At 49.1% G+C, this 17,873-nt stretch overlaps 1 protein-coding gene across 2 annotated transcripts in view; it reads left to right on the top strand.

The window, feature by feature from the left end:
* The window catches only part of WDR59 (WD repeat domain 59), a 50,376-nt gene extending 32,857 nt beyond the window's left edge, over positions 1–17,519 (top strand). The window contains exons 19-27 of one of the 2 annotated variants that reach the window (XM_086758215.1): positions 1,547–1,603; positions 7,572–7,705; positions 9,100–9,181; positions 11,045–11,157; positions 12,238–12,385; positions 12,478–12,550; positions 14,039–14,165; positions 14,593–14,735; positions 15,804–17,519. In XM_086758215.1, the coding sequence (XP_086614341.1) occupies positions 1,547–1,603; positions 7,572–7,705; positions 9,100–9,181; positions 11,045–11,157; positions 12,238–12,385; positions 12,478–12,550; positions 14,039–14,165; positions 14,593–14,735; positions 15,804–16,039 (1,113 nt within the window). In that variant the 3' untranslated portion in view covers positions 16,040–17,519. The remainder of the gene's footprint in view (positions 1–1,546; positions 1,604–7,571; positions 7,706–9,099; positions 9,182–11,044; positions 11,158–12,237; positions 12,386–12,477; positions 12,551–14,038; positions 14,166–14,592; positions 14,736–15,803) is intronic. The other variant, XM_086758216.1, reaches the window with a different exon arrangement.
* Positions 17,520–17,873: the final 354 nt, after the last annotated feature.

Here is a 17,873-nt window from a genome sequence, read left to right as displayed (position 1 = left end):
ATGCTGTCAGTGTTTCAAACCTGGATTTCTCTCAAAGAAGGTGCATGACTGTGGTTTTCTCCCCCAGGTTAGAGGGTCATGCCAGTGGAGACCTGGGTACAGCTCAGCCTTGCCTGAGGGACAGCCGTATGCAGTGGTGGTGACTGCGGTGGCCTCATGTTTCCCATCAGGGAATTTGGCAGGGCTTGGAAACTGCTGCTTCTCAGGACATCCCTCAGGCTTTGCCTGGTGCCCATCTGGTTGCAGACCTCTGAAACTCAGCACATGGGAGTGTAGGTTGGCAGCAGTGGCTGCCTAGAGGAGAGCAGGACTTTGTAGGGGAACTGAGCTTAGTTTTACTTCTTCTCTGCTATACCAAATTTCCTTCTACTAATCCTGTTCTCCTTCTCTTGTGAGACCTGGTGGAGGAACATGTAGCACAAGGCTGCAGTCTTCCCCTCGCTCTTTCTGTGGAGCCCTGCAGCCAGCCTCACCCCTCAGCTCCCCGTCTGCAGGGTTCTCCCAGCAGTGAGATGCAAGGGGAGGCAGAGGTTGAAGGCATGGCTGATGGTCCTGGCTGCCTATTGTCAGCTGAAAACAAATGTAAAATATATTGCACATGATGCAGATAACCATGTTCTTCCCCATGTTGTTGTGTTAACTCTTACAGAACTATTAACAGAATTTTCTTTTTTTCAAGTGAGTGCGCAGTAATGTGCTTTGAGAGATTTCATTTATTGGTGCTGTAATACTGTGTTGAGTACTTAATGAAATGTCTGCAAGTTTGTAATGAAAGCTACTTTGAAGCTGTTCTGCGTAGTAAATCAGTGAATCTGATTGCTCACTCAACCTGAATTAGTTCCTCAACCCATAATGACAATTTCCACATGGCCCTGCCAAGTAGCAGGGTCTCTACATCCCTTCTAATATCCTGACATATGGCTTTTATTGTTTAAAATGAAAGTGAACGGTTACAGCAGGTTCCAGTGAATGAAGTCCGGGAGGATGCTGGACGTTAAAGGGATATCTGAGTATGCAGGACTGTTTGTTCAGCTTCCTGCAGATTTCAGTGCCATGGTGCTGGACAGCTGTGTTAAAAATGATGCAGCTTGCACTTAGCTGCCTTCCTCTTCAGCCAAGAGGAGTAAAACTGGTTGGAGTTGGAGCCTGGCATGCAGGGCACCAGGGTGTTGTCCTCTCCTCTGCTGTCAGTTCATGGTGTGAACAAGGTTGCATGAAGCAGTTCAGTGCTTCTTGCAGTAATACAATTCTGTGAGAAGGACTTTATTCAGACTTGTGGTTGCTGAAGTCTTCTGCAGAGGCTGGTGTGGGGCACAGACACAGCAGCCCTCGCTTTGCTGGGACCATAGGTAATGTTGTGTAGTGCAATTGTGTGTGGGTGAAAGGGGGGGGTCATGGTTTGCAACTGTTCTTTGTGTAACAGAACCATTGGGAATGGTATCTTTTACTCTGCTGGTTCAGGGCACTTTTCAGTTTATTTACCTTTGTCTTTAATTTTTTTGGTGTCTTTCTTCCCTTTTCCTGGGTATAACGTTTTCACATACAGATGTCTCCTCGCTCTGCCCGGCGACGTTGGTCCATACAAGCAATTAACGACTTCCCGGTACTGTGCGCTGTGCTAATGCTGTCCTTGATATAACCCTGTCTTCTGCCCAAGGGCCCAAGAATAAAATGCCACCTGCCTGCCTTTGAGTAACCTGCACAGAGGTGGGAGACTTGCACTCCACACAGGGCTTAGGGCTTCAGTAAGAGTGAATGCACGTGTAAGCGGACAGGAGCAGACGCTAGATTGCAGGGTTCAAATACTGACCTACAAAACCTGGCCTTGCAGTCAGGAAAGGATGCCAAGGGGTAGTTTAAATGGGTAAGAAAAGATCAGCCTCCAAGAAACAGAGTGCACTGCAGAGGAGCTGAATGATTATTATGCATCATCAACCAACTGATGAGGCTGACATTAGAGCACCTCATTTCTGAGAAAGATGAAGCCTTGCTGGAGCAGGAGGATCACTAAAGAGCTGTGAAAGAAACAAGCTGAGTGAGTTGCTGACAACTATCAGTCATCTCATGAAAGTGAGCTGCCTGTTCTCAGTGCAATGCACCATGAAGTCTTATTTCCTGGAGAAACATATAGAATTTCTCCTTAATTTGTGATCTTCTCCCAGCTGTTAGAATCACACCACCTTGCATTCAGGTCGAGTGGTTGCACTTCCAGCCACCCCAGCCGGTAGTCCCTCCTCCTGGCACCTGCCCTTCCAAGACTGCTTTGACAGTTGTTTTCCATTAGGCAGGCCCACATGTCCCTCAAGCTTAAACATCATTCATTTGAACATCTTGATGATATCAGCATTGCTCAAGCTGTGCTGTAAATTTGGGCAATTATTATCTCATCGCTCATCTGCCAAGCATAGGCAAAGCCTATAAAACTCCATTTCAATTTAAGGATGATCTCTTTAGGTCTGTTTTTTCGTAATGTCTGTGTGAGCAACTTTTTTCACAGCTGCTGTCCTTCATGCTATCTCTTCGTAAGACAGCAGAGAATAAAATAGAATCCTGTAACACCTAATTTAACATGCTATAATAGGATCAAGCCTTCCTAGTTACAATGGCTTTAAGACTGTACTAGCAAATAATAGGTGAAAGAAACCAGAAGTAATTTACTTGACTCCATCAAGGGTTTTTGCAGAGAGCTAATAAAGAAACATGAGCAGCGGAGGCAAGAAATAAAGTTCTGTCTTGGATCAGGAACAGACTGAAAGAAAGGAAACCAAGCAAGGAACTTGCCAGTTTTTGGTGTGGTAAATTGTGATGCACAAAGAGCCACAGTGTAATTCCCTTACCACTGGCTTGGAAGGAAGAGCGAGTAGTGATGTGATAAAGTTATAATTTTGTGTAATGTATACTTAAAAATGATACGTGGTTCAGTCAAAGTCCTTGAAGGACTGGTTGTGTTTGTGGATAACCTTTGGAAGAGGCTAATCACATGCTCTAAAGAGGGCAGCAGTGCCCAAGGCGAAGACGCAGGTATGCACAAAGAGAAGCGTGGATTAGTTGTGCAGAGCAAGTCCCTTCCTTCTGGAAGAAGAGCTTAGCGTTGCTCATGGTGCTCAGGAAAGCAAGAACTTAGCATGTCTGGAAGCAGGAATGATTCCTCCTTCTTTCTAGGTAATGACTGGCATCCATGTCAGAAAGGCCTGTGCTTCAGGGCAGGTGCTGGCTACTAATTGATGGAAGCTGTAAAAAATATTCCTGCTGGGGGACACTTCATTCAAATGTGCCTGAGATTTTTTTAGCCCCTTTGTGCAAGCTGCTGGAAATAGTAAGTTATTTTGAAGAGAAAATCCAGGCAGTGCTGCATGACCTGCGTGGGGGAGTTAATCTGTAGGCAGTTTTTCAGAATAAAGAAGCATAGCTTTCTACAGGGAGACAGCAATTTTCAAATTTTATTTGAAAAAAAAATATATTAGCGGCAACTTGAACCTGACTTTGAGCAAGTTTAACTCTTTATTTTGTAAATGCCTTGCTGCAGCTTAGTCTTCTGCATCAAGTCTGTTCCCTTCTGTCCACAACCTTTCCCTTTGCCCTACTAACACTAGTTTATACCACAAACCCTGAAATTTTGCATATGTTTATGCGAAACAGGCACTTTACATTTCACGGTGCTACTTGCAGCGCTGCGTGCCTCAGCAGGATCCGAAGACACACACACCCAACTGTTCAGCATCCTTTGCGAGCAGGCATGCAGCATTTTGTAACTACTTCTGCTGAGTATGCAGTGATGATGGTGGTTGCTACGAAGCAGTTGGTGGCTTATTCTTGGGCTATCTGTTTCTACATGTAACCCATTTACTGCCATCGTTATCACCTCAGATTGCAGCAAATTATAGCCTTGGGTATGTATAGTAGTGCAGGTGCAGGCTGGCTTTTTTAGTCATTATTCAGTGCTGTTCCCCGCTGTCACCTCCAACCCCATGATTGTCATAAATGCTCTTGTTTCTTCCCTTCTGGTGCTCCAAGGAACTGATGAGTCTTAATTTGCTATCACTGTAGCGATTTTCTTTTTCTCCCTCTCCTTAAACTCTCAGGAGCAGCTGGGTAGATGCAGTTCTGCTTGGCATGGATTCTAGACTGCAGAAAGAACTAGAAATGTCGGGGGGACAGTGCAGAAGACCTGTGTCTTTGACCTTCAGCTGTCAGTAGTTAGCTTGCTGTAGGCATGTTGATTTCTGCTTCAGCTCCAGCTGTTATGTTCCCTGCTCCCCTCCGTGACCTGTGCTCCAGCCCCGAGGAAGAGATGTGTTTTCTGTTCTACCCTAATGCCCATTTGCCTTGGTGACACCTTTTGATAACACCATAGTGGGAGCTTCTCCTGGGAGAAGAGGTGAAGCAGAAGGGAGATAGGAACCTTGTGGTGGACCTTGTCCAGACAGACTCAAGCAAGAGCTCTCCTTGCCTCTGGTAATCCCTCTTAAAAGTGCTCAAACACTGCCTGGTAGAAAGCTAGTCCTGTCATTAATGCCAGCAATTATTTGGTTCAAAGCAGAGCTGCTGCTGTCGGTGGTGATGAGCTTTACCTCATCTGTGGTGGTTCCCATACTTCTGATTGTAGTTTTTTTTCTAATGCTTTGTTGCTGTGGCTGAGGTAAACTTGAATTGCAAAAAACCAGGCATTTTTAATAGTGACTCTGCATGTGGCTTTATGATTTTCTTCTTTCACAGCTTGAGGGGCAGGAAGTAGTGGTCATGGAAGTGTAGTACTAGCAGGGCATATGACCATCAGCTGACTGTAGTCCAGGAGCTGCACCAGTAAAGAATTAGGGCTTCTGTTTTTCCCACTAAATAGACAGTGCTAAGAGGAAGAAAACAGGACGATTTTGTTGTGAGTCCAAGTTTTCGGGGGTTCTGATACATTTAGTGTCTTCATTTGTCTGGTGATATGCTAACAGCAAGCTGTGGAAACCATTCATGGGATCTCTTTTCCATTCTCATCCTCGTTTGTTGTCATTCTCCTCAAAAAAAAAAAAAGTAACTGAATTACTTGTGGAAAGTGGTATGTGTTGTCCATGTTTCCAGTCTTTGAAATGCCTGTTGGATGCTTCTTCAGTCCGCTCTTGCAGAGGGCAGGAGAAGGTTGAATCTGTTCCTGGTGGCGGGGCGGTGAACCTCCCTCGGTCAGAGGGAACTCTGCATCGGCTGCGAGTCCTGGGGGCAGCTGGCTTTTGGATGGTCAGGGGGTGGCAAGCTGCTCTCTAAATTACCTGCCCAGGTCTGGAAGCCCTTGGCGATAGACCTGCAGAATGTGATTCTGCATCCGCAAGCCTGGGTTCAAATGCATGCTCAGACACAGCACAAATTACAGCTGTTGTTGTGAGAAGCCTGATAACCCTTTCAGGACAGCACCTGAGCTCTTGCCCTGATGGCATGTTGTTGTGCTGGGGCTCCCAGTCTGCTCAAGTCTTGTTTGTGGCAGCATGAGCAGGTGCTCGCTGCACCTAGGAGACAGCATTTGGCTGCCCTGACAAGGAATGAGGTACAGGAGCCACTGTTATTTGGGAACCTTGTTGTAGTGCAGCCAATATTCTTCAACGCAGGAAGCATAGCTACGTTTTTAGGTGTTATCAAAAGAGGTATAGCCTGCCCGACCGCAAGAGCCAGAGCTGATCCAGACAGCACCTTGATTAGGAGCTGAAGGACTGAAGAGAGTTTCATCTCCCACCCCACCATGTTCTAGCCACCTTCCACTGCATAGTATTTCTCAGCTTCAGAGTGAAGATGAGGGGACATGGCAGAGAACAGAATTAGGCCCTAGTCAGCCAGCTTTTCCAAAGCACTGCATGGGGACAGCCCTGTTTCCACCAGCATTTGGCACCTCTGAATACTGGGCAGCATGCACGCTCTGCTCCTCTTTACTCTGGGGAGCAATGGAAGATCAGGGAGCTGTGGGGATGCTCTGTCATGTGGGCATTCTTGAAAAAAATCCACCTTCACCTCCTTCAAGTCTGAAACACTTCCTTCACTTACTGCCAAGCCTGTGCTTGAGCCTCTGAGCCTTGCTCACTCAGTGTCCAGAGCGGCTCCAGGAGCACATCCTTTTTGCTTCTTGTGGCATGTGCCAGCAGTATGGTCAGCATGGCAAGACCTCCTCAGCACATTGGTCTAAGCTTGAGCTAGGCAGGCAGTGAAGGAGGAATTAATTTCTTAAGGTTCTCTGGGGTTTTTTAAGGGCATTTTTTTGTCTAAGATAAGCCTGCACAGATTCTCACAGGACTGCACGATCATGATCAAAGGCAGTTTGGCACCCAGCTGTCCCAGAGCTGGCATGGCATCCACAGTAGAGGTGACCCTGCTTGCAGGTCCAAGCCCTGCTGTTCCTGTAGCCCAGCCTGCTCTTTAGGAGCACTGATGTGTGACCTGTGAGAGCTCTACCTGTCCTGCGGAGCCAGCAGCACAGGGCTGCTTTGCTTGCCCCTGCAAAGGGGTGGTTCTGCTTCAGATGGGGGTGAAGGAAGCCCCACAAGTGCCTCAGGAGACTCAGTATGACCGGGAGACGCTTCTGTGTAGGACTTTCCACTCTGTGAGTCAGTGAGGGAACATGCCACAGGGGAGCAGCATTGCAAAACATCCTGCCCTGCACTTGGGAACCCTGCGTAGCGGCCAGTGCTTCCCTCGGTAGAGCTCCAGTGCCTTCTGCCTGTCGTGCTGCTGCACATCCTCTCGTTCCTCGTCCTCCTCTTTCTAGAGTGAGGAGCTGAAGAGGCCAGGATACCAGCCAAATACTCTGCAGTGTTTCATACAGCCAAGGGAGCTTTATGCAGCTTGGCGTTAAGATGGCCTCTGTTTGTTACAGGGAGTATTTGGGAATCTTGGCTTCTTGGTTTTGTTCCCTTGTGTTGATTCCTCTCCTTTCTTCTCCCCTCCACCGTATGTGCTGAGCCAGCTGTAAGTAGCTGTGAGCATGGTAGCTGAGGAGCCTTGCTAGGAAAACTTGGGCCCTGCTTTATCGCCTGCCCAGTTGGTTGGTTGAAGCCGTTGATAAAGCAGGAGGTGGGAGTCCTGTCCCGGCGCTAAACAGAGGCATACTCAAACACTGAGAGACCCAAAGAGACAGTCTGGAGCTGCTGGCTTGCCCTGAAGCTAAGGGCAAGCAGAAGCTGTCTTTCACATGTCTCCATGCTGATGCTGGCTGAAGTCAGCGGTGGTCTGTGTGCAGAGGGTTCCCAGACCAGGCCTCTAATGAGAATAATAATTGAGCTGTCCTCCTGCCAAACCTGCCCAGGTTTGATTGGCATCCCGATGCTGATTTGTTCTCTTATTGGCTTTCACAGGGGAACTCACAAAATACTTTTTGAGTGAGTTTGACCTTGAGCTCGCTGCCTTGACCTGCTTTTCACTTCCTACAGATGGAGATGCTTGCTCTCCTGGGCATGTCATGGATGTTTTCCAGGGTAACACAGAGCCTTCTGAAAGGCAGGTTTGGGTGCTGCTTGCATTATTCCTGACCCTAGTGCTTTGTTCCCTGGCCCAGGAAGCCTGCTGTCCTCCTCCCCAGTAACTCGTTGCTGTTTGTTCTGCAGAAATCAAGGAGGTGGAAGAGCAAACGAGAGGGGACAGATGCCAACAACCGACCCATCAAAGCCGCTGGGAAAGTTATTATCCAAGATATTTCCTGCTTGCTGCCCGTGCACAAGCTGCTGGGAGAGCTCTACATGTGAGTACAGGCTGGCATGCTTTCCCAAATGAAAGCAGCTGTCTGCTCTGCTTTAATCCTGACATCAGTCAGCACTGATCTTGGGATGTTTCTGTACCTTCTTCCTCTGTTCTTGCCTTGCTGCTTTTTTATGGTATCTCTCTGCCTGTGAGAGGGGACTTGTCTCCTTATAAATCTGAACAGTGTGGTGGAAGAAGTTTGTGATTGCATTGTATGCAGAGTTTGAACCAGTGCTCCAGCGTCGCCACTGCAAATCTTACAGGTTCAGATTGTCATCAGCTAAAGAGAGAAATTATCAGTACAAATTCTTTTTCAAATCCCCTGTTAAGCTCCATACTTAATGCATAGGCTTAAAAATCCCAGTAAATGCACATTTTCATACTATAAAACTGTTAATAGCTCATAAGGCTTTTTAATTTCAGAAGTATTTGTAATGCCCCATTCACTTGGAAACTTGGTTGTGCATACCAGTGTCTGTACAGCAAGTTCTTCTGCTTTAATGGAAGGGATGGAAAAGTTCTGTGGTTTGGTTTTTGTTTTGTTTTGTTTTTTTCCTAATAACAAGGGGCTTCTTTTTCCAAACAATCTAATTCAGATAGTTACAAAATTTCTGTTCCTGAGTTTTTTCTCTCTTAGCTCTCTCTGTCTCGTCTGTCACAGAATTTCCAGTCAATGAACATTCAGGGAAGAAGCAGGCTTCCCTTCTTAAAGGGGAGGAGGGGAGAGGAAGAGAGAAAAAAAAAATAATCTTCCTTCTCTTCTATATTATTAAAAAGAATATTTTTTTAAAGACCTGTTGAAACTTTCTTCCCTGGATCTCATATGTGTAAACAGCCTGACCCTTTCCCGTCTGCTGTAAGGTCTTAAGCAGTGGAAGCGTCAAGTGTCTCAGGAAGATTTCTGGTGATAAGCAGGAAAGCCCGCTTGGGTTTCCTCAGCCCACCTTGCCAGCCTCTCGGAGACTCCCTGGTGGGTGCGTTATCCTACTGGAGAACAGGCTGAAGACCAGCCCGCTTCTCCGCAGCGTAGTGCTGTCTCCCTTCAGGTCAGTCAGAGCAGACCAACAGGCTGAACGGGGATCGTGTAACTGATGGTAGCAGCTTCTAGCAACAAGAATGAGTCTTGGCTTGGTGATATCCTGGCACAAGTTCGGTCTGATATCTCCTTGATGTGTGGTGTGTTAGGGAAGGTGAATAGTGGGGGTTGCCGGAAGGATGGCAGTGATCTCTGAATAACAGAGGAGGAAAGGATGAGATCTTGGCTGTGCTGACAGGCTCATATTGATCTAGAACTTCTGGGCTTCTCACTGCTGCCAGTACCACTTTTTCCCCCATCCCTCCCCGCCTTTTTAGGTAATATGCCAACCAGAGCTGAGCTATCTCTTTTCTTTTTAGACTGAATGTGAACAATATCCAGGAGACTTGCCAGAAGAATGCTGCCTCAGCCTTGACTGTGGGACGGAGGGATCTTGTACAGGTATGACGTTGAATCAGACCTCTTCCCCAGCATGCTGTGCTACCCTCCAACGGCTTCTGCTGTCACCTTCCTACCCCAGGAGCCACCTGGGCTCAGCAGTTGTTCCAGGGAATCTCTGGTTGGTGAACCGAGGCCCGTGGAACAGCCACAGAGGTGGTCTCTGCCTCATTGACTCTTGGCATCTAGAGATTCCTTCCCAAAGCTGCGAGCAGATTGTGTTATGCCCTTTGCCAAACTGAGCGAAGCACATTTTTCAGGGAATTCCTGCAGGCAAAACGAGGAATGCAGCCTGCTTTTGAGTCAGCAGATGGAGTAATTGTGCACAGAGTTGCCTAGCTGCTGTCAGCATTTTGATCAGTGTGGGTTTTTTTGGTTTTGTTTTTTTTTTTACTTATGTAATCATTCCCATTGTTTGGCATCCATCTGTGCTGGCAGTGGGTGCTATCTGCAGCTAGCTTCTCCCCAAGAGACTCTGCCCCAGAATGGAGCTGGCCCCTTACTTTCAGCTAGTAATGGGAGAAAAATGGCTATCATGGCCCATCCTTTTCCATGTGATGAGTCCATCACAACAGGCAGAACACTAGACAGGACTCAGGAGTGCCTGAAAGAGGTGGGAGAGGGCTGGCACTGCCAGAGGAGCCTGTGCACCTCTCCTGAGCGTTTGGCTCTTTTGGACCTGGGCAGGGAACACCCACAGCCTTACCTGATCTAAGCAGAAGCAATCTCAAGCTGTTGTCTTGATTCTTGGTGGGTTCTGCTAGACCGGGAGAGAGAAGGTAGGTTTGATTCCCCTTTGTGCTTCATCTTGCTGTCTGGATTGCCCATGTTGCACCAGCACTTGGGTGGAATAACTTCAGCAAGATTTCTCTGAGATACCTCTGCTTCTTGTTTGTTTTTCCCTGTTCCGTGTAACTCTAGCCTGTATTGCAGCTTGCCTGGTTCCTAGCAGACATGGAGGCTTGAGTTGCAAGTTACGTGTACGGTGTGCTCTGTACCAGTGTAGGAAGTGGCATCTTTCCCATTTCCTTTCTGTGCTCTCTTGTACTCAACTCTGTCCTTGTTTCAGTTTCTCTCCTGTTTCTTTCTCTCTGGTTTCACAGTGAACAACTGTGGGACTACTGTTCCTGGCTGTTCTTTGTACTTGGAGCACTTGTTTTTTCTTTGCTTTTCCGTGTTATCAACTCTCTGATTTCTGCTATCTTTCCAGCACCGTGCTCCTTTTCCTTTCTTACTCTTTTTTTCATGCCAAACTAGGAGCTTTGCTTTTCCCTGACATTTTTCTAATTGCCCCATTTTAAAAGGCACAGCAGAAGAAAACAGTCCTAGATCAGCGGTATAAAGACTGAAAAGATGGAACCACTTTCAGAGTAAAGGTTACTAAATGAAGGAGAAATTTCATGTGAAATAGTTAAACTGCTGGAGTAGAAATAGCAAACTGTACTGGGGCTGTGCTGGAACAGAGGTGGTCGGTAACACTCACAGCTATGCAAAAGATACTTTTTTATGCAAATAGTGGTTCACCAGTAAACTTTCTGCCACCAGTCATCTCCAAACCCAAGAACTGTATCAAATGTAAACCCTTTTGAGGTTTGTGAATATAAAATGCACTAATAGGTCTGTTAAGCTACCGTGACAGGTCTGTTAGACTATAGACTATTCTTCAAAGTTTAACCCAAACTCAAAGCAAGTGGGACAGGGAAAGCTTCGGTTTTGTGTTATTCTATATATAATTTGTGACATGGAGGCCGAAACTGCTGCAAGCTCCATTATTATCTGTCTGTGAGTGAATTTGTGCACACCTATGCCCTGGGAGTGTGGTTCTTTCTAATTGTAGCTTTGATGCTCTTCCTTCCTGTCTGCCAGGTTTGGTCACTGGCCATGGTAGCCACTGATCTCTGTCTTGGACCGAAGTCTGACCCAGATTTGGAGATACCTTGGGCACAACATCCATTTGGACGTCAATTACTGGAGTCTTTGTAGGTGTCTGAATGCTGGGGAGGGGTTGGGGAATGGTTGCTGAAGCAGAACCCTCCATAACTCTGCACGTTGTAAGGCATCATTTCAGACTTGGAGTAGAGCCACAGCTTGTGTATGTTTTCATCTCAAGCCTGAGGTGCATCAAGAAGGGAAGCTGCAAGTGTGTTTATGACATGCAGGAGGCAGCATCTGGCCTCCCATCCAGCAGCCAGATCTTCTTTGGCTAACACTGAGCAATAGTCCAGGTCCACTTGGAGCTCTGCTTTCCAGTACACCCGTGATGCCTGACTTGGATGTTCTGGATTTCTGCTCCTCACCTCCTAAGTGTGTGTGTGGCTGCAGCTGATTTGTTCACCTTCAGTTTCACTGTTGCCAGGTAGCATTACTGGAAAATCATTCCACTGGTCTCAAAGCCAAGTGTTAGCTGCAAGTGTCCTCCTGCCAGTCAATCTGTTCAGGAGGGGCCATAATGAATATTACGTGTTGACCTACCCTATGTGGAGGCACAGGATTTGTGTGGTGTACTTTGCACACTTGCTTGACCTTGCTCTTCCCTGCTGTGCGGCAGCAGTGGAAAGGGAGGACAGGTAATTCTTATTCGCTCCGAGTCTTCAGAGGAATCCAGGGACTTCATAGCCATCCAGAAAACCTGTGATGGAGTTTTGCCTTGTGATCTAGATGCAGGACGCTTGCATGTAGAGGGTTTTGTCAAAAAGACATTGTGGCTGGAGGTGAGTCTAATGGCTCCAGCTTTGCATCTGGTTAAAATCAGTTCTGTGGACGTTATTCCTGAAGCTGCACAAGCTTGGGGTAATCAGACCACAAGTACTGCTGGATTCCCAGAGCTCCCATCTTTCCCACCTGTTAGGCCACGGGTGTTTTCAGAAGAAGGACTTGGCTCCTCAAAGGTGTGATGGAAAAGACAACCCAGTCCTGCAGAGCGCACGTGCCTCCTGTGGGCAGTAATGTGACCCAAATCGATTTATGCAACAGGCTTGAAATTAGTTGCCCTGGAGCCTTGATGCTTTTGCCACTGAATTCTGCCCAGTCTCATACTGTCTGTCCTTTTCCTTTCCCAGGCTGGCTCATTACTCGCAGCTCCATGATGTGCAGACCCTGGCCATGCTGTGCAGTGTGTTTGAAGCCCAATCCAGGCTACAGGGGTGCCCAAACTCCTACGGCCCCTTTCCTCAGCGTGCCTCCAACCTGACCTCCCACAGCCGATACGTATGACCGCCATTTCTTTCCCGTTTGTCTTGGATGTGTTTGAACATCTCTCGTATAGATGACATGATTTCCTCTCCTTTCCCCCTCAACAGCCGAGCTTTACCTCCTCTGGCTCCTGTTCCAGCATGTCAGATCCTGGACTTGGCACCGGAGGCTGGAACATAGGTACTGAGACCTGGGTAGCAAATAGAGGGATCTGCCTGCCTTCTGGGCAACGTTTTAGGTCGTTCCTGCAGTGGGGAAAGAAGGGAGTTAGTACTAGCTGTGATTGCAGATGCGCTCTGCCAGAGCAGCTTTCCAGGGTTTGGCCAACATGATGTGACTCTGGCTGGAAGTGAGCAGGGCTTGCAGTGACCATGTCAATGCTCCAGCAGCCTTGCCCCTTCTGACTTCTGTAGTGTGTTGTCCAACTGGACAGCCTAGACATAGCAAGCTAGGCCCCTGGATCGCAGGTTAAGCCAAAGCCAAGAGCTTCCACTGCTGCCTTTTCCAGTTGGAGGCAAGTAAAGAGAGAGACCAGTTTGTACCATTTTGTTTCCAGCATGGCTATAGCAAGCTGTCAGGGTGACTGCCTCGATGCTGCCTGGTGCCGTAAGCTTTCCACAGCCCTAGCACTTTGCACAGTTTGAGGCTGCTATCCATGCCGACTACTGGTAATTTCCTTGTCCTCCCTGTGCCTGGAGATGGTTCCCAGGATTAGCTGCTCCATCACCTTCCCGGGGATCTAGGTGAGGCTGACTGGCCTGCCATTCCCTGGCTCCTTCTTGTCCTTTTTGAAGACGTTTGCTTTTCTCTAGTCCTCAAACACCTCTCCCATTCACCACCATTGTTCAGTGATTATCAAGAGTGACCTCGCAGTGTTGTCAGCGAGCTAATTCCACAGGGTTCTGGGGGAAGAGCAAGCACTGAAAGAACAGCAGCAGTTGTGAAGGCTGGGTTCCTGGTGGCATGAATACCCGCTGGCATAAGGCCATTTTCTGTTCAAAGACAAGTCACTCTTGGGCTCCAGTGTCAGAGTTGGAGCTGTCGGCTGATTCCAGGTGAAGCACATGGCCTGGGGCAGCATCAGCCCTCTTAGCACCAAAGCTGTAACTTTTCAGTGCGATATCAGGGCATCTGTGACACGGGGAAGAGTGGAGAAATGGGGGTTAGCGGAGCTGATGTTGTCTTGTAGTGGTTATTAGCACTCTTCTCCCTGCCTCCAGGGCAATACCTTACATACAGAGGCCCCTTTACGTAACAGCAGCCCTGGTGATGAGCGTCCTCCCTGTCTAGGAAAGAGGAGCCTGGGCTGCCAAGGATAATATTCCCAGGCAAACTCCGTGGGATTGATTGCCTGGATACTTTTTGTCTAAAGTGGAAGGCAGAAGGGATTCCTCCCTATTAGATTTCTCTGCCTGATGATCCCCATTCTCATCCTGTCACCAGAAGTCCAGTAGAAGCACTTGGCAAGCAGAGATTGGCACTGAGTTCTCTAAAGCAGAGCAGTGTTTGTAGGAATGCAGAAGGTGATATGAGCAGGTCTGAGAGAGAAAACCAGGGTCTGTGCGTGTGTGGTCTTCTGTGTCTCCTTCCCCACCGCGTTTTTGAGGAGGCTGTGCTTGTGAGCACTGCGCTTTCTGAGGTACGCTCACAGCCTTTTCATTCTTGCAGCAAACAAAGACGCAGAGCAGGCCTCCACTCCCTGGTGCGAGTCTTCTCCAGATGAATTCCGCTACGGAAACGTAATGTATCCTGATCACCGGGAGCGTGAAAAAGACCAACATGAGAAAAACAAAAGGTGGGTTATAGTGTGCCTGGGGAGTATTCAGGGTTGTGTGACTCTGTGCTCGGGTCAGCTGGAACTCTATAGCCAGGTCTGTGTTCGTGCTGTGAAGCAGCACGCCTGCTCCTAGACCTTTCCGTTCAGAGTCGTTTGGAGAAGCCGCGTACTGCGGATCAGCTCTGCTGGGATTGCCTATGATGCATCTATAAGTGGCAGTGGTGGAGGCCCCAGCTGGTACTCCACCCATTTGTCACACCCTTGAGAGCAGAACAAGTGAAGGCCGGATCAGTTAGCGTTCAGCGATATTTCGGCATCGCGTGGGACGTAATCTGCTGCTCTTCAAGCAATGTGAGCTGGTTGCATAGCCATCACTGGGACAAGGATTGCAAGCAGAGTTTCGGAGAGTTGGTCAGGTGGATGACAACCCTGTTTGTTCCTCTAGGCTCCTGGATCCTGCCAACACTCAGCAATTTGATGACTTTAAGAAGTGCTATGGAGAAATCCTTTATCGCTGGGGCCTGCGAGAGAAGCGGGCTGAGGTTCTGAAGTTTGTCTCTTGTCCTCCTGATCCCCACAAAGGAATTGGTGAGTTCCTGCTTTGGTCTGCTCTGGCTGCCCGGGCGGAGTCACGGCTCTGCCTCGGGGGCTTGGGAACGTGTGGTCAGCAGGCGGGATGAGAAGTGTCCGTCGGTCCGTCCAGAGGTTAGCTCTGCCAGCAGATGGTTTTGGCTGCTTTGCAGCTTCAGGTGGAGATGAAGCTTGCAGATGTTGGTTCAAGGGCTGTGTAGACTGTAACGTCTCTCCAGCAAAGCTGGAAACTCACATACTGCTATACCCTAGCAGTGTTCAGCTGTTTATGCTGATGGCTACTCTTTATTCCCCATCCTTATAGTGCATGTATAAAATTACAAGATCTCTAACTGGGTGAGCTAGCCAAGAAATAGGCAAATAGGACTTTTCTCCCAGAATATTTTCAGCAGTGTAGCTGCCCAGAACTGCCACTGAAGGACAGCTGCCAGAATGTCTTTTGCTTAGGCCTCTGGGAGAAGAGAAGCAGGTGAGAGATGCCAGAGAAGCAGAGGTTGCTTGCTTAGCTCTTGTTGCAGTCTCACCTTGTCACCAGGGACTCCTCCTGGCAAGTAACTGGAGTGAAAATTGGTGACTTTGACCACTGCCATTGGCCCTGCATGGCTAATAGTCACAATGCTGATACTGCACGCGTTGGGAGCGCTCTGTGCTCTCTCAGTAATGAGAAACAAAGGCTGTTCTGGTTTGCTCTTAGCTACACTTCGTAGTGATGTGAGGCAGATGAGACCAGCGGGAAGCCTTCATCTCCGCAGCACGTGCCAGCATGTCCCGAGCTAGAAATCTGAGACACGTCCCCAGTCGACAGCTGGTTAGCCGCCAGGGAAATCTGGGGGCCAGTCTGTGCCCCAGCACACCGATTGCCTGCGTCTTTGCTCCTGTGTGGAGACCAAATGGAGACCTGTAAAACATCCTGTTCTCCCGCCCTGAAGCAGGATCCCTCCTAGGCTCCCTTGAGGCAGCGGGTTTGGGGGACTCCTGTCAAACAGGGGACTGTATGCAGGGCTGCTTTGTCCACCATTCTGCCAGCACTGATCGCCTTGCTTTCCACTTCTTCCCTCCCAACAGAGTTCGGCGTGTTCTGCAGCCACTGCCGCAGCGAGGTGCGTGGCACCCAGTGTGCCATCTGCAAGGGCTTCACCTTCCAGTGCGCCATCTGTCACGTGGCGGTGCGAGGCTCCTCCAATTTCTGCCTGACCTGCGGACACGGGGGCCACACCAGCCATATGATGGAGTGGTTTCGCACCCAGGAGGTGTGTCCCACGGGCTGTGGGTGCCACTGCCTGCTGGAGAGCACCTTCTGAGCAGTCCTGACAGCACGGCGGCCGTGAACTGGATGTGATATTTAATTCCCAAGCCGTGTTGAATCAGCTCTGCTCCAGAGCAGTCTGGAGAAGATGCCTGGGGAGCCAAAGCAGGATGTCCTGGCGCTGCGCTACAGTGACGTTTACAAGTGCTTCCAGTATTCCTACACTTCCCAGGTTGCTTTCAGACTGATTGGACCAAACTTCCTGTCTCCATTGCTGGCGATGGATGCCAGACCGGAAAAATTGCTCTCTCCTGCAGAAGGGTGTGTGGATGTTGGCTAGTCTCGGTTGGGATGAAGAGGTATTAGAAAGCTCCTTTGGAAAGCTCTCACCTGACAGGGCCAAATTCACTCCAGCTATGCAGTGTCTTTCCAGGGGCTCAAAGTGAGCAAAACACTCATCTTTGCACAGTTAAAGCAGAAATAATTTGCAAGCAGCAGTGAGTTCTAACAGCGAGCTGTAGATTGCGCTCAAAGAGAAAATAGTCCCTGGGACTGTGCTCAGAGTTACTTCTGGAAGCAGCAGGGTCCTTGTTTTGAATGGCTGTTTACATGGCTTAGCTTGCCTTGTAAAGCAAAAGAATCTACATTTTCAGGATTGCTTCCTCAACAGCTTCCTACTCGCTGGTCAGGATCTGCGGCTGGTGTGAAAGCGTGCCCGGGGTCACGAGGATGAGTCACTTCCTTCCGGCAGTTCTCCTGACGCTGCTGTTAAGGTGTCTCCGTGCCGCTCCGAGCGGGTGATATACTGCACTTTAACTTGCCTGTCCCTGCCTTGTCAGTGACAAGTCCTGGTGACTGGGAAGGGCATCTGTCTCCTGAGTTTGGGATCCATGCGGCGTTTCCGTGGATGGCAGCATCTGAGGCCGTTTTGGAAAGCCTGTGTTTTCTTTACTGAGAAAACACACAGACGCTTGCTCTGTGCAACTCCTTTTGGCTGTTTTCTCCAGGCTCTACGGGGGGAGCAGATGAATAATTTGAAATTTGCTGCTGGTGTGCTTGAGTGACGAGGCTCCTGAGCCAGGGAGGCAGCAATTTCTAGGGGAAAAGGGGTTTTGGAAGGGTGGTGGGATTCACGGAGGCAAAAGGTTTGTGCCTTTTCTCCCTGTGGAGGTTCAACTGGAGAATGTACCGGATCGATCCGTCTGTTTGGGGCTGTGCCTGCTGGGCGCTCCCATCCCGGGGATGCTGCCGTGCGCTTGTGTGCACACCCTGAGCATGCAGTCTGTGCCTCTCCTAAGCAGGCTTCAGCCTGAGCTTTGGTTTTGGGCAAATGTGTGGCCAGGGATGAGCCCACTGGAGTTACCCCCTGCCCCACGTCGGCGCTGATCCCTTCCTCCCGCGCTTACCTGCTGAGCAGGGCCATGTGCCGTGCCTGCTCCCACCCTTTGTGTGAACTCAGGCTGTGGGATCCTGCTGTGGAATAAACAGATGGTGTACCTTAAACGTTAAAACATTAAAATTATTTTTTTAACTGCTGTTCTGATAGAAGTGGTGTTGCTGTGCTAGTTCTCCCTCTGTGGGGAGCCCCCAGCAGCTCTCCCTCCCAGCACAGCGGGCAGCGTGGCACCCCATGGCCCTCTCCTTGCACCCCAAAGCAAGGATCCCGCTCCAAATACCTGTACCTGGTGGGAGCAGAGACTGGGGGGCTCACTGGCTGCTACTGGGACCTCCAACCCTGGCTCTTGCAGCGGCTGCATCATGCAGGGACATTGTGATGGCGTGTGGCACTGCGAGGCTGCGCCAGCCTGGGAACTGCCTGTGGGTCGTGAGGCACCTCTTGCGAAAACGAAGCCGGGCGGTGTCTGAGCTGCTGGCGAACCAAACACCAA

The sequence above is a fragment of the Chlamydotis macqueenii genome, chromosome 13 (assembly GCF_036417535.1).
Source record: "Chlamydotis macqueenii isolate bChlMac1 chromosome 13, bChlMac1.mat, whole genome shotgun sequence".
NCBI lineage: Eukaryota > Metazoa > Chordata > Aves > Otidiformes > Otididae > Chlamydotis > Chlamydotis macqueenii.
Note: the sequence above shows the minus strand (reverse complement) of the source record. Positions and strands in the feature narration are given on the sequence as shown.